Below are 17,597 nucleotides of genomic sequence, written 5' to 3'. Positions count from 1 at the left end.
TTTGCAGCACCTAGAAATAAAATAAAATAAAAACTATATGAACATAATTGTATTTAACATCATGTCATCAAAGAAACTACAAAAAGATATTGCAAAAGTCTACCGGAAGCCATAGCATTATTTCATGTTAGATTTCCAACTTATTTCCCATTTTTCCATTTTGTTCAGTTTTTTGTGAAGTTCTGTATATGGAAAACTGCAAAGTGGTATGCAATTCAATATGTTAACATGACATTATTCAGCAGGTTTCATTCGACTTTATGAAGCAAAATTAGATCCTTCTATGCGGCGATGCAAAACTGTTGGTCATAGCTGTACAGGTAAAATGCTAGTGTATTAGCCTGCTGTCTCAGCCATCTAGGCCCATCAGAAGCCTATTCTTAATAAACTGAAAGCATTGCTTTTCATAGTGTGCAAACTGTCAGCCTACTATACCTGGAATCTAATGAGAGGGTTTATTTATGCACAGGCTGGAAAAGTCAGTATGTGCAGGGGGGGGGGTGGAGAGAGAGAGAGAGAGAGAGAGAGAGAGAGAGAGAGAGAGAGAGAGAGAGAGAGAGAATGAGAGAATGATCACTGCTCCCCAGATATATATGAAATTCACCACAGATAGGGATTCTGCTGTCCGAGGGAGTTATCAGGCTCTGCTTAAAAGAGGGTAAGAGAGGAAGAAGTCCAGAAGGGAATGGCAAGGGGAGTACAGTATCAATCAATCAACCTATCAATCAATCAATCTTTATTTATATAGCACACTTCACATAATACATAAATGAGAAAATATATACATAGAAAATAATTTCATGATTACATGAAATACAAAACATTTCATTTAAAGTATAAACTAAATAACGTACTTTAGGCAATATATAAATGCAACAACCCCCTGTCTGTACCATCAATCCCCCTTTTTCCCTTGCAGAAAATGGGCAAAATACAAGTTGCATTTGCTCAGTATTCTTATTTGCATGTTTTGTGTGCTGGTCCCACAGAGTCTGTTCACTAAAGCACCTTATGAATAAGCACACTGTAAAAAAAATAAAAAGCAAACAAAAAAAAAAGAAGCAGAATCCATTTTCGAACCTAGTTTGCATGCAGTCTGCCTGCTACACCAGGAGCATAATCAGGAGGGTTTTGCATTTATGAGAAGAGGCTGGCCTACACACAAAGGCTGCTTCAGATATAGATGTAATTCAACACATTTGAATTGTTCATTTCATACCATGTTACTTTCATACACAGATTCAGAGAGGCATGGGTTTGAATCAGCTCAAGCCACAGTGGTCTCAATTACATAGCCTCTAGACAGACAGTGGATATTAGTGTCGTCCTATTCACCACACAGGGCCAGTACTTTGTGTTCAGGTCAGCATTAGGGGTGTCTCTAGGACTCTGCCTTTGCTTGTGGAAGGGAGCAGTTCAGTCTCCAGGACTCAAGCCTGCCCTGGACTGGAAGGAGCTCTGCTAACTATTTGTTATTGATTTAGTTTCTTCTGCCAATGTACCTACAGCTATGGCTAAAAGATTTGCATCACCCTATAGAATGAACTAACTTCATAAAGTCGAATGAAACCTGCTGAATAATGTTAAGTTAACATATTGAATGAAAAACTGAAAGAGAAAAAAAATCTAACATGAAACACTGTACTACTATTATGGCTTCTGGTAGACTTTTGCAATATAATTTTTTAGTTTATTTAATTACACGATGTTAAATAAAATATCAAAATTATGTTCATACAGTTTTTTTTTGTTTTTTTTTAATGATCTCAATCCTAAAATTCTAGGTGATATAATACTTTTGGCCAGAATTATACATATAAAAGAGCCGGTATATTCAGGCAGTGTCTAGTATATGTATTGATCTCTGATATAAGACTTTAGGAGCAGCGTAGTTCTGTATAGGTCTAAAATAAACAGCACAGTTATCTTATCTAATGCATTCTTCTTGATGTTTAGAGTCACGTCATATATCACTCTCTTTTTCATCACAACTGTTTAAATAATTTTAAAGCACCCCTGTGTTTCAAAAGGGCTGTAAAAGATTTAGTTTCTCTATTTAACCTGTCACACCTGCAGCAATCTGCCTGTAAAAAACCCCCCAAAAATACCGCTATATAGTTTACTACTAATAATACTAATAATATTATAACTGTCATGATTTAAATTATTCCCATTATTTTCTCCAACTGTCCTTTCAAAAAGAGGCAAAATACAAGTTGCATTTCCTCTGTATTCTTATTTGCATGTTTTGTGTGCTGGTCCCATAAACTCTGTTCACTAAAGCACCTTATGAATAAGCACACTGTAAAAAAAATAAAAAGCAAACAAAAAAAAAAAAACAGAACCCATTTTCAAACCTAGTTTGCATGCAGCCTGCCTGATACAGCAGGAGCATAATCAGGAGGTTTTTGCATTTATGAGAAGAGGCTGACCTACACACAAAGGCTGCTTCAGATATAGATGTAATTCAACACATTTGAAATGTTCATTTCATACCATGTTACTTTCATACACAGATTCAGAGAGGCATGGGTTTGAATCAGCTCAAGTCACAGTGGTCTCAATTACATAGCCTCCAGACAGACAGTGGATATTAGTGTCGTCCTATTCACCACACAGGGCCAGTACTTTGTGTTCAGGTCAGCATTAGGGGTGTCTCTAGGACTCTGCCTTTGCTTGTGGAAGGGAGCAGTTCAGTCTCCAGGACTCAAGCCTGCCCTGGACTGGAAGGAGCTCTGCTAACTATTTGTTATTGATTTAGTTTCTTCTGCCAATGTACCTACAGATATGGCTAAAAGATTTGCATCACCCTATAGAATGAACTAACTTCATAAAGTCGAATGAAGCCTGCTGAATAATGTTACGTTAACACATTGAATTACATATCGCTTTGTAGTTTTCAATGTACTTAACAAAAAACTGACAACAATTGAAAAATGACACATTTCAAATTGTGACATGAAATACTGTACTACTATTGTGGCTTCCGGTAGAATTTTGTGATATCATTTTATAGTTTGTTTGATTAAAATCGAATAAAATATCTAAATTATGTCTCAATCCTAAAATTCTAGGTGATGTAATACTTTTGGCCAGAGCGGTACATATAAAAGAGCTGGTATGTTCAGGCAGTGTCTAATATATGTATTGATCTCTGATATAAGACTTTAGGAGCAGAGTAGTGCTGTATAGGTCTGAAATAAATATCACAGTTATCTCATGTAATGCGTTCTTCTTGATGTTTAGAGTCACGTCGTATATCACTTTCTTTTTCAGTCATTAAATCTTTGTAAAGAATTAAACACCCCTGTGATTTAAAAAGGCAAAATTATATATATATATATATATATATATATATATATATATATATATATATATATATATATTATTAGTTGTTTAGCAGATGCTTTATCTAAAGTAACTTATAGAGACTAGGGGGTGAATTATGCATCACAACTGCTGCTGCAGAGTCACTTACAATAGGGCCTCGGTAATTAAGATTATATGTATTACTTGTTATTGAAAATCAGGTATATAAATCAACTATGCAATTTCTCCATTTAACCTCTACCACCTGCAACAATCTGCTTGTAAGAAAAAAAGTATATAGTTTACTAAGTATAATAATAATAATAATAATAATAATAATAATAATAATAATAATAATAATAATAATAATAATAATACTACTACTACTACTACTACTACTACTACTAATAATAATAATAATAATAATAATAATAATAATAATAATAATAATAATAAGTATAATAATGTATTATTATTACAATTAAACATATCCTTTTCCAGGTTAAAAAAAACAAACATTACATTTGCTCTGTGTCCTTATTTGCATGTTGCGTGTGCTGATCACCTGCACTCAGGTGTTTATAGCAGCAGATTCCTGCAGCAGCTCCTCAGACTGAAGGAGAGAGGACACAGAGACTCCAGAGAGAGAGACAGAGAGCTGTGAGACTCCACTGAGAAGGTGAGTGCCACATCATTCTGATTAAAACCATTTACAAAAGGGTTGAGGAAATCAATGTAAATGTGTTAATTGTGAAAAATATTATGAGAAGAGTGGCAAATTGAGCAAAAACTTGTGCATGCAATTTCAAGATTATATATATATATATATATATATATATATATATATATATATATATATATATATATATATATATAATCAGGATATAAATCAGCTATAAATTTTAACATATTTATTTATTTTATTTTTATTTATCCAGGGTGACTTACAATTGTTACAAGATATCACATTATACATTATACAGATATCACTTTTTTTTTTTTTTAAACATGCAATTACCCACTGCTGCTCAAAGGGAACAGCAGCAGTGTCCCCAACCAGGGACTGCTGCCCCTATATACACATATACACATAGGCGTTATATATATATATATATATATATATATATATATATATATATATATATATATATATATATATATAAATGAATAGATGTTTTTATGGAAGTACACAAAAGGTTTCAATTAGTATTTAATGATTTGTATTTAATTATGACTTCACCTGTGTAGTGGTTATAATTACTCCCCAAGCTACAATCACAAACAAAATATGTATTTAATAATTTAAACCTCTTTTGTATATGCAAAAAAGATATATATTTTCAATTTTTGTGCACTGCAATTATACCTCATTTCAAACATCTATCTATCTATTGTGGCAGAGCAGGAGCTCTGAGTGTAAAAAGTGTGGGTGTTGTGTTGTGTATTTTGGTGGTGGTTGGCAGGGACAGGGTTAATTCCTGTCCCCGCCAAAAACATATGAGACTGTGGATGTTCCTAATGGAATAATTGGCGTTAATTAGGAACATCCATTAAGAGAGCTCACCAGGGAGCTGGTAAAACTGTATGAATCAAGTGTTTGGTTGGTAAACGGTTTAGCAGTCCAGTCTGCTAGGTAAGGACTGTTCAAAGTGTTGTTAGGCTCTATGTATGAGTTAGGTTTTGTTTTGTTCCTGTTAATAATAAAAGAGCATTGAGAAGCAAAGTTTCTGTGTTGGGTAGAGTAATTCGCGCCAAACGAACCCGAGAGCCTCAGGCTGTTTCACATCTATCTATCTATCTATCTATCTATCTATCTATCTATCTATCTATTTATCTATCTATCTATCTATCTATCTATCTATCTATCTATCTATCTATCTATCTATCCAGGGCCAGCCTTAGGCTGTGTGGGACCCTAGGCGGGGATGATTAAGTGTGGGGTCCAGAACATCAAATGAATGCTACAGTAGCAACCGCATCTTTCTAAATTCTTGGCAACCTTGTGACGGAGAGAGTGAGAGTGAGACGGGACAGAAACAAAGCAGAACAAAAGTAAGAAAGACAAAACTACAGGATCAGTGAAGGCGATTGCCCATTGATATTAAAGATTGAATTAAATTAAACAAAGTCGTTTCCATCTGTGCTTTCAGGTGGATATTCCACATTAGTTAGGTTTATTTTAATAGATTCTCTTATGTTGTTTTCTGCTGATCTTTGTAAGTCCAATGCTGTGGATGCGATCTGTTTTGGGGGTTGTGACAGGGTGAGGGGTCACATGTCGTATGTTTGGTGACACAAGCTCGGGCGAGGCTGTGGAACTACAAAATGAGTGCCTGCCTCTGCTGTGTAAATTGTGTTTGGTAGTGGTTTGGCAGGGATAGGGTTAAAAAAAACCTATTAATTGATTGATCAGTTGTCTATCAGTTATGCGATCCAGGTGATTGGGGTCCTCCTGCACAGGTTAGTTTTGCAGTCAAGGGGTTAGGTGGAGGGAGGCGTCTGTCTGGTATTTCTGTACATGTTGTATACCTTGTTTTTGTTATATAGAATTTTTCAATCAAAGGAAAAGAATGTGATTAGAATCATGGCTTAGTGAAGCTGGAGAACCGGGCTGGCTGTAAGGGACTGGAGGAGACAAAAGATTTTTAAATATAGCGATATAGTTTTTTTATAGCAGATCTTTTAATTTTAGTCGGCGCACAAACATGACGAAGCTGATTTGTCCCTTTTTTCCAGGAAGCTGTCCTTTTCCCATGCTAATGATTTGGTTTAGCAATGAGTGCAAGGGAAAATAAATGTAAAATATTTTAATGTTTTAAAACTAAGAAACAACATGAAACAAGTACATTCTTGCTCGAAGCAAGACCTTGCTAGTTTAATACTGTTCAATATATTTGAATTATTTTGGATTATGTGTCTTTGTCCTTCCCTTGTTGTTCACAGGACTCTGTACATAATTTCCATGTTATCTTGTATCAGATTTGTGCAAACATTTTCCAAGAGTTGCACATTATGAAAGGGAGCCTGTTATCGTGGGAGTGTGTTAGGCAGGCTTGTTTAACATAATTACATATTTATTACATATTTAAATAATTACATATGTATGTGCACAAGCTGAAATGAACATGAAACAATAATTAACTCAATTCAGCTTGGAACTCCAGGTATTCCCCTGGGTCCTAGTGCCTGTAAATATATAATAGTGCCTGTAAATATTAAATATGGATTAAATACAAAAAAAAAAAATAACATTTTAGATAACTAAAACAAAAAAAAAGCATTGTGTTGCCAGATAAAATAATGATCTTAATAATGAAAAATAATGAAGCAGGAGAATGTTCCAAAGGTTTGAAGTAGGTCCGTGCCGAGTAACGGGTACAAATAAATACTTGTAACGAGTATGGAAATATTTTCTTCAATAAAGATCCACACAGTAATTTTGCTATCATTCATACTCAGGTGAGACTCAGGTTTAAGCAATACTGTACATGTGCACTGTGACATCATTATGTTCTATTGTGATGAAAATAAAAACTAGCTGTGCAGTGCCCCCTGTGGGAATTCAGGGAGAATGCTGATTGGTTGTGTCATGGCCAGTTTGTTATTTTTTGTATATAGTCACCAGTACTGTTCTGCTGTTTTTAATTTAATTTAATTTTTCTTGGCATGGGGGGAATGCCTCCAAGCAGCCTTTATTAAGTCTGTCCTGGGTAACTTGTTGTATGAGCAGCCTTTAATAAAGTACCTACAACTGGATTTACGACACCCAGTGGGTTTATTTTACAACCAACACATTACAATATGTGTCATAAACAAAAGCTTCCATAGCCTAAAATATTATTACATTGGCATATATAAGGTCAGTAAAACACAGATATAATGATATAAGTTTTATTGTAAATAATACTTACTGTGTTAATTCTATGTATACTCATTTAAATGCTGACACAAATTGTGGTTAGCTGGTGTATCTAAATGTTCTCTGCATTGACCCTGATCCAGATACGCAGGCACAGCATGTTAATAAGAATGACCGTGCACACCTATACAGGAAAAAAAGATGACGCTTGCGATAAACAACTCCATATATGGAATGAGTTGAATGGTGAAATGTGGGGGGGTGTATCAGCTGCTGTAGCTTGTAAATTCTGTATAAGGAACAACAAAAGGTAGGCATGTAGGTGAAATTGGTATGTATATTGGATAAAGTTGAAATTGGTTTGACTTGTTTGGGGCCAGTAGATGCTTGGGCTGTGTTCTTGAACGTTCTGTTGAGTGCCTATCAGCTACTTGCATAGCAGAGTGTCCTTGAACATTTTGTTGGGTACATCCCATGTTATCAGATAAGTATGGTAACCACTGGAGGAGGCTGTGTGCTAGTCACTGCAAATATCAAATGGAAAGGCAACTCCTTTGTAGTTCTCTGTACTATGGGGAGCTACCCAATCCGCTGAATGCAATCGTATTGTAATGCTATGAAGATTTCTGCTTGAATGATAACTACTTTGCTGAGACACAAACAAGAGACTTTGTGCATTTTTCTACACAACTACATCTGCACATGCAATTCCTCATTTCCACTAGCGTAAGACCTAGTTAATGTGTATGATTGTCACTACCATTGCTTCCAAAAACCTAGTATATCACTTACAGCTAAATGAATTATATATATATATATATATATATATATATATATATATATATATATATATATATACAGATGTGCTCAAATTTGTTGGTACCCTTACAGCTCATTGAAATAATGCTTCATTCCTCCTGAAAAGTGATGAAATTAAAAGCTATTTTATCATGTATACTTGCATGCCTTTGGTATGTCATAGAATAACGCAAAGAAGCTGTGAAAAGAGATGAATTATTGCTTATTCTACAAAGATATTCTAAAATGGCCTGGACACATTTGTTGGTACCCCTTAGAAAAGATAATAAATAGTTGGATTTGGGTGCCTGATATTTCAAACTAATTAGTTTCTTTAATTAGTATCACACATGTCTCCAATCTTGTAATCAGTCATTCAGCCTATTTAAATGGAGAAAAGTAGTCACTGTGCTGTTTGGTATCATTGTGTGCACCACACTGAACATGGACCAGAGAAAGCAAAGGAGAGAGTTGTCTGAGGAGATCAGAAAGAAAATAATAGACAAGCATGGTAAAGGTAAAGGCTACAAGACCATCTCCAAGCAGCTTGATGTTCCTGTGACAACAGTTGCAAATATTATTCAGAAGTTTAAGGTCCATGGAACTGTAGCCAACCTCCCTGGGCGCAGCCGCAAGAGGAAAATCGACCCCAGATTGAACAGAAGGATAGTGCGAATGGTAGAAAAAGAACCAAGGATAACTGCCAAAGAGATACAAGCTGAACTCCAAGGTGAAGGTACGTCAGTTTCTGATCGCACCATCCGTCGCTTTTTGAGCGAAAGTGAGCTTCATGGAAGAAGACCTAGGAGGACTCCACTTTTGAAAGAAAAACATAAAAAAGCCAGACTGGAATTTGCTAAAATGCATATTGACAAGCCACAATCCTTCTGGGAGAATGTCCTTTGGACAGATGAGTCAAAACTGGAGCTTTTTGGCAAGTCACATCAGCTCTATGTTCACAGACGAAATAATTGAAGCTTTCAAAGAAACGAACATCATACCTACAGTGAAACATGGAGGAGGCTCGGTTATGTTTTGGAGCTGCTTTGCTGCGCCTGGCACAGGGTGCCTTGAATCTGTGCAGGTCACAATGAAATCTCAAGATTATCAATGCATTCTGGAGCGAAACATACTGCCCAGTGTCAGAAAGCTCTGTCTCAGTCGCAGGTCATGGGTCCTTGTGATAGAGAGAGAAAGGATCGATGCTGTAAATCTCCCTCCCGATTAGAAAGGGCGCTGTGTAAGGGGGAAGGTACGCTGCCTCCTAGATCTACCACCTCGGTGGTAGGTGGAAACCGGAAGGTGACCATATTAGGAGGAGCGCGTAGCTGCAAGTACTCCGGACGATTCCAGTGCAGTCAGCTGCGGGGCAGCCCTCTATTGGAGAAACCAGGCGACGCTTTGACTGCAGGGAGGAGTTTGCTGGGTACAAAGGGGAAGCAGCTACGTCAAAACCTCCCCTTGCGCTGAGTTAAAAAGCGATCGGCCGGAGCCGGTGTTTGTTTTTTTGTGATTACGTGTTTTGTGTTTGTGTGTCAACAGAGGAGCAGGAGGACGGGAGGCTGTAGCCAGCGAGCCAGCACTTACCCCAGAGCACGCCCCTCATCGCACTTCACAGCACTTCACAGCACAGCACAGCGCACGCACCACAAACCCTGGAAAAGAAGAGCACATTTTCGTGCACGGAGGACTGTGGTTATTGGAGTGTGTTTTTGTTGCTTTTGTTTTGGCTGGATGTTGCTGAGTTTTGCCCCATTACCATCGCTGGTACTGGGGCTTATTATTTATTATTATTATTATTATTATTATTACTTATTTTTCCAAGTGGATTTATTTTATGATCTTTTTGTTTGTTAATTATTAAAACCTTTTTGTTTTTGGGAGAATTCAGTCTGGACATTCACTTTCTACAGCACCACACCATTCACCGTGTCACAGTCCTCCAACAGGATAATGACCCAAAACACACAGCTAAAAGCACCCAAGAATGGATAAGAACAAAACATTGGACTATTCTGAAGTGGCCTTCTATGAGTCCTGATCTGAATCCTATCAAACATCTATGGAAAGAGCTGAAACTTGCAGTCTGGAGAAGGCACCCATCAAACCTGAGACAGCTGGAGCAGTTTGCTCAGGAAGAATGGGCCAAACTACCTGTTAACAGGTGCAGAAGTCTCATTGAGAGCTACAGAAAACGTTTGATTGCAGTGATTGCCTCTAAAGGTTGTGCAACAAAATATTAGGTTAGCGGTCCCATCATTTTTGTCCATGCCATTTTCATTTGTTTTCTTATTTACAATATTATGTTGAATAAAAAATCAAAAGCAAAGTCTGATTTCTATTAAATATGGAATAAACAATGGTGGATGCCAATTACTTTAGTCAGTTTCAAGTTATTTCAGAGAAAATTGTGCATTCTTCGTTTTTTGTGGAGGGGTACCAACAAATTTGAGCACGCATACAGAAATTACAAGTTCTGTAAGAACTGGTTGGAAACCCCTTGACTGGAACTTCAAGAAAGTTTAGAACTACTTCGCTGATTTTTGGGGAAAATAAAATTATATAGAAAAGGTCAAACAGTGGTAACAATGTTGATATTGATATAATTTAGCAATAGTCACATTTAAAATCTTTAGCAACAAGCTATACACAGTATCATCATACAATCTCTGACATGTTGTCACTTTTACCTTACATGAAAACGTTTTATGCAACAGAAATTATAGCTGGACAGCACTAGATGTAATCTACATCTCTTCACAATTTTTTTCAGTGGTTGAAAAAGTCTAATTATTATTATTATTATTATTATTATTATTATTATTATTATTATTATTATTATTATTATTATTATTAATAATAATAATAATAATAATAATAATAATAATAATAATTATACAAGCCCACCCAATACTCACTTGGATTTCAACCTGTATTAAAAAGATTCATTTCTCTTTGCTTCAGTTTCTGGTGTGGCTATCATGGAGAAGCTGGTGCTCCTGATGCTGTTGCTTGCAGGTAGGTTTGTATTAGTCCCTGCACAGATGCATATCCCTGATAACTGGGGTGTAGAGAAAATGCCTGTAGCTCCGTCAAATGCCATAGTGACTAACATGTACAGAGGAGTATTCATTTCAATGTTCTCATTCCCCCACTAGCATGCATTACAATTTCATTTGGATGAAATGTTTAACAGTGTTTAAAGATGAAAACGTTTACATATTTGAAGAATTACACAGGGATACAAACATATTTAGAAAGAAAGTCGTCAAATGAGGTTCAAAGCTTGATAACCCTGAATGCTGATGAGCCTGGCTCTTTTGCACAGAGGTTAAGGTGCTCTCTTGTGTTGTGTGGTGTCACCCAGCCTCTGCCCTGTTACACACACAACCGCTTGTAGTTGGATCAGCCCTAGGCTGCCAACCACAGCTCTACAAGTTCTGACTAGACCAAAACCTCTACAGCAGGGGTGTCGAACAGTTCCAGCAGGGCCGCAGAGTCTTCTGGCTTTTGGAGAAATGTAACACTTCTGTCCATACCTCAAACTGTTTCATAGGTAGTGTACCTTGAACCAAGTGCATTTTTTAAAATCATCTACTGTAAAATACCTTGACAAATATTAAATATATCCAATTGAACAAATAATTAGATCAATTATGTTAACTGAGAGCTTAAGTTGGAAGGAAAACCAGAAGACCCTGCGGCCCTCAAGGACTGGAGTTTGACACCCCTGCTCCACAGTATATACAAAGTAATGTACATTCAAAAGCTCCTACTCCCCCTGCAGGTAGCAGCACTCATTACACATAAAAACGGCGCCACAGTGCGCTTTTCCACCTGAGTACCTGTGTGTGTGCTATCTGTTCCTGGCCTGACTTCAACGCCCCGTCTATCCTGTCACAGGGGTCATCTGTGTGTCCGCCTTTTCTCAGCTGTATATAAATGGAACACAAACACTTTGTGGAGTCTTTGTTTTGGAGAGTAAGGAGCAGTGCTAATCCATTAGAATCCTCTGAACCTGTGTTTTATGATAGGAGACAGACATCCTGACGAATTTATTTGTTCACCCAGTTGGGTATTAGGTGCAGTGTTTATTTTATAAGCGGTTTAATAAAAGTGCTTGTGTCAAAGCATTTCGTTTTTCTCTGTACACCCACTGCCAAGCCAACCTCTCACAGGCCCAATATACCTTTTTTTTCAGGAATATGTGCAGTTGCATCCAGCCACTTCAGAAAATACCACTTTGTGAAAGATGAAAAGAGCTGGTTTGATGCTCAGAGCTACTGTCGAGAGAAGCACACAGACCTGGCCACCATTGAAAGCCAGGAAGAAACCGAGAAAGTCTTAAATATTTCAGCTGGTTTTAATGATGCCTGGATCGGCCTGTATTATGACAAAGAGAACTGGCAGTGGTCCAATGGAGACAATGTGAGCTACTACAACTGGACATCCAGTCTCAGCTGTACTAGTGTTGATTCAAAAGGAGAGTGGGTGGACTCAGACTGTAATAATACTAAATATTCTTTCATTTGCTACAATGGTAAGGTAACATTTGAATTCTGTTTTTTATTCATGCTCTCCTAGAAACAGTGTTCCTCAATTTTCTTTTTTAACACTTATTTTAGGAATGCAGATACCTAAAAAAGGGGAGGGGGGTTAGGCACTTATTGTACAAATAAACTTACATTCAGAAAAATATATCAGATATGATTTTATATTACGATGTATTCATTTTAACATAGCATTCTTAAAAATTGATTTAAAAACAATATTTCTGTAAATTGTTCCTGTGTTTATAGTCTCCTTTAGCATTATGTATTGAACACTGTACAAAAAACAGAGTGCACAGTAGTGATTTGAAAGGTCACATTGTCACATACAGTGCTCCCTTTATAAGGCGTCTCTTTATACTGTGGAAGAAGTTATAATGTGGTATGATCACGGCTTCCAATTGCCCCATAATGCCATTCCACCAGCACTTTCATTCTCGTTAGAACGCGAAACACAAATAGCACGGTCTTAGAACTATGGCTCCAGACTCGAGCGTTATAAAGGGGGAGCATTGTATTTTGAATTGAATGAGGAAGGCTACTCAGTCCTGGAACTTGACATTTTCCGAACAAGCTCAAAGCATGTTAAAAACAGATTTAGAGGAATGTGATAATAACGCAATACTGGAGCAACAGAACCCATTGCATACACCCTAAAAATGACATTGGAAGCTACTGGCTTTTTAATGTTAACAGACTTGAAAGAATAAATACAGAACAGTGTGTTCTATTATTTATTTATTTTCTGTGTTTTGTCAGTGGTTAAAGTAATTTTCTATTTTGCTTATCAAATAACTATATAAAACAATACAAAAGGCCTGGTTACTTTGGGGTACACAAGCAAGATCCCTATTTTTGGGTCAGACTGTTCTTAAGAGCACACCTCTTTTCAGATTTGTGTTTCCTTTTCAGAAACCAGTAACAGTCAGAGATCTATCCTGCTTTAAAATAAACTTTGTATGAAGCTCAGCAGCTCTGTAGAGAAAACAACAACGGCCATGTTACTATAAAGAACGACAGTGACACAGCCTATTTGAACTTCTGTTTGATACCTTTTCAGAAACCAGAGAGAGTTATATCCTGATTAAAGAAGATAAAACCTGGTATGAAGCTCAGCAGTACTGTAGAACAAACTACACCAACCTCGTCAGTATAAAGAATAATGATGAAGATAAGAAAATAAAGGAGAAAGCAAATGGAACTGCTGTCTGGATAGGTCTGTTCAATAATCCTTGGAAGTGGTCACACAAAGGGGAGTATTCCTCTTTTCACAACTGGTACAAAGGGGAACCAAACAATGTAGGCAATAATTTCTGTGTGGAGATGTATGGTACAGACAAAAAGGAAAGAGGTAAATGGAATGACGCTGGATGCAACAATACCTCGCCCTTCTTTTGCTATAATGGTAAGGGTCCCTCAGTGTTTTCACTCCATCTGTGACACAAAGCATGCCATCATATAAAACAACATTGGAAAATAATATTGTTTTTTATAATTCATGACTGGTCATTCTTTGCTTATTGAAACAAATACATTTATATTGAAAGTGAATGGTTGTTGAGGTGAAGTTGTGATCTGTGAATTCAGGTAATGAGGGTTAATGTATTCATGGGAATTTATTAATGAACAACTGTTTCATCATAACGTACAGCTGTGTTGCAGATTAGATGACAATGGGTCCCATTTTAAAGCAAGTGCCAAGGGGAAATAGGAACAAAGCTAATGATTTACTACAAAGAATAATGATTTAAAAGCTTCTTCCTGCAACTAAGCAGTTTCTTGCAAGTTTTATTTCTCTCAGAAAAGCTGTTGTCCTAAATAAACAGCAGCAATATTGGGTCAAAGGGTCAGAGGTCAATGCCAAGGTCCCTGATACATTCATGTGGCAAAGTGGTAACGACGTGCAGGTGAATGCAATGCAGAATAATCACACGGACAACGTTGGTACAGGTGCAAGGGTGTTTATTTAATTTAATAAATGTCCAGAGCCTTAAGGCAAACCTGCAAATAATAATAGTGCTGGAAGTGATACAGCGGCGTGTATCACTTCTATTTGTAATCCACGGGTTTGACCCGTAACCCCAAAAGTCCCGTTCAGACACCCACACAAAACACAAACACAAAGACAGTGCGTGATTCAAGTGCTAATGGTGCAAACAAAAGACAGTTCCTGTAGTGGAAAAAGGTGAGTGGTGAAGTCCGGGTTTCTCGCTGGCCTGCGGCTGCAGCTCCGGATTGTGCTCAGTAATCTTTACTGAAACAACACACAAGACACACAGTGTTAAGACACAGACACGAAACACTCACGGTTTATTTTCACAAGACGGGCTCCTTCTCGGTTATTTAATTTAACCATATGCAAAGGAAAAGATCACTCAAGCCATGCCCCCTATTTATACCCTTGCCCATGACCCCGAGGTTAACGAGCGCATCCGCTCCTCCAGTCCTCGGATGCCACGCCGCTTACCGTCTGGGTCACTGAGCTCGGGTGCCATAGCTTCGCCCCTTTCCGAACTGACCGACTTCCATCTACCCTACGGAATAAATTGTCGTGCCATTTCATTAAGGGTACTCTGTTCCTCGTACACCGTGCCCTCACAGGTCGAGAGGGAGATCTAACACTAAGACTCATTCGATCTCTGTCACAATTTATCATCTCAAATGGGATACGAGACACAAGACTTCCACAAACGTTTTAGAATCAGTTGGCTGAACTGAAAATCAAATCTTTGTCCCAACCCTTTATTAGATCATTATTCATAAACTACACCTCATAATGTTAGTCTTGACAATCCAAAGAACATTATATATGCATGGAATGGGCTTATTTGTGATTTGTAATCAACGATATATCATTTTTTTTTGTTTTTCAGAATCCTGTACAGACGCTTCCTGCACTAAATACCACTTTGTGAAAACTGATATGAACTGGTCTGCCGCTCAGACACACTGTAGAGATAAATACACAGACCTGGCCACTGTCCACAACCAAGAGGAAGTAAAGCAACTCTTAGATATTTTAAATATGAGTACCAATGCCTGGATCGGGATGTATCGTGATGTCAGTGAGAACTGGCAGTGGTCCAATGGAGATGAAGTCACCTACAACACGAGACGTGCCAAACTCTTCTGTGCTACAGTTAATCCAGATGGAGATTGGACCGATTCTGTCTGTCATGATACAAAACATTTCATGTGTTATGACAGTCGTAAAGGTATATGTGATGAGGTGTATAGACCACAAACTAGTAAAACAGGCTTCCAGGGCTGCTTAGTACATATCCTGTGTAAAAGGTGCATGTATTTACAGGACAGCATATCACTAGGCTCCTTCTTACAATAAACTAATATCATAAACTGCACTCTGAAAAGGGCTCTGAAGAATACAGTAAGTGTTTGTCTGAGAAAAGCATTGTTTATGTTAAGCCATGACCAACAACATTGATTCAATATCCCTTAGAACAAGAAGAACTCCAATTAGCTCCATGCTCTGAGTAGTGACACAATCTAGTACTGCACATGAATAAGAATAACACCAATTTAACTAACACATATCATTGCATCTCCTCTTCTTTACCAGTATTTAAATATGTGCAGGGGTGGACTACCCTGGTACTAGTGGCTGTATTGGGATTATTCTGCCCCGTCTGTACAGTCACTCAGTATAAATCCATTCAGTTACGGGCTTTCTGAATTCTTACTGGATAGCGTCTCTCAAGCTTCTCCGGAGGTTCTTTGTTTGCTACCTTCTCCCTCTAGTGATACAATTTAGTTCTGCACATATAAATGAATAACAATAACACCCATTTAACTAACACATATCATTACATACATGACCATTATTTCAACTTTGTTTTTGTGATTACGCTGAACAATATATATATATATATATATATGTATGTATATATATATATATATATATATATATATATATATATATATATATATATATATATATATATATATATATATATATATATATTAATGCACATGTTTTAAAGGTCATGTTACTATTTAATAAAATTTAATGACATACTTGTGTAAATACAGTAATGCAGCCTACAGATGCGCATCATGTGACTCGCCAGCTTTCAGATCCTGTGCAACACCCACTTGTTTAGCTCCACTTTTCACGCTAAAATGATTAGAAAAATAAACTGTTTCAATACATACATTTTCTTAAAGAAAAAACTGTATTTTTTATTAGTCAATACTAATAACTGTAACAGCAGGAGAGCCAAGACACCTCAATAACGATGGCCCATTTGGTCTTCTGTTTGATACCTTTTCAGAAACCAGCGAGAGATATATCCGGATTGAGCAACCGAAATCCTGGTATGAAGCACAGCAGTACTGTAGAGAACACCACACTGATCTAGTCAGTGTAAAGAATGAGGATGAAAATAAGAAAATAAAGGAGAAAGCAAATGGAACTGCTGTCTGGATTGGTCTGTTCAATAACCCCTGGAAGTGGTCGGATGGGGGGGATAATTACACACTTCAGAACTGGTCAGAAAAGCAACCTGACAATTATGACAGCAAAGAGAAATGTGTGACGATTCAAAACAAAACTAATAAGCTTACATTAAACGATAGTCGATGCAGCACAGCACACCCCTTCTTCTGCTATGACGGTAAGGAGCCCTGTTTAATCTGTGTTCTTGTTTAGAAGCTGACATTACCCTTTGAGCAGGACAGGGTAAAACCCATTTACATTAATTGAATCAGGTTTGCAGTTCATGATAACCTCTTAAAACCTTTTTTTTTTTTTTTTTTAGCAATTTATTCTCATTTTCTCAATGCACTGCTTAAACAAACAGAACTCTTTAAAAAAAAAATCCTTAAGTTCAACGAATAAGGCTCTAGGTGTTAGTTTTAGATAAGACAGTGATTTCCTGTGATTTCAGATGGCAGGAAGCTGTTCCTTGTGACGGAGAATAAAACCTGGGAGGAAGCCGTGGAGTACTGCAGATCAAACCACACTGACCTGGTCAGCATCGGGTCAAAGCAGGAGCTCCAGAGGGTGTACCGAAAGGCTAAAAAGGCCAGCTCTTCACATGTCTGGCTCGGGCTGCTGCAGA

At 37.3% G+C, this 17,597-nt stretch overlaps 1 protein-coding gene across 1 annotated transcript; it reads left to right on the top strand.

Annotated features, from left to right (window-relative positions):
* The first annotated feature begins 3,854 nt into the window (after window positions 1-3,854).
* LOC131706895 (macrophage mannose receptor 1-like) lies at window positions 3,855-17,185 on the top strand. The gene is made up of 6 exons (XM_059008837.1): window positions 3,855-3,988; window positions 10,931-10,984; window positions 12,168-12,506; window positions 13,577-13,921; window positions 15,390-15,731; window positions 16,809-17,185. Exons 2-6 carry the CDS (start codon window positions 10,948-10,950, stop codon window positions 17,183-17,185), a joined length of 1,440 nt encoding a protein of 479 aa, XP_058864820.1. The 5' UTR covers window positions 3,855-3,988; window positions 10,931-10,947.
* Window positions 17,186-17,597: the final 412 nt, after the last annotated feature.

This window comes from Acipenser ruthenus, chromosome 38, assembly GCF_902713425.1.
Source record: "Acipenser ruthenus chromosome 38, fAciRut3.2 maternal haplotype, whole genome shotgun sequence".
Classification (NCBI taxonomy): Eukaryota; Metazoa; Chordata; class Actinopteri; order Acipenseriformes; family Acipenseridae; genus Acipenser; species Acipenser ruthenus.
This window is presented reverse-complemented; position numbering and strand designations above follow the sequence as displayed.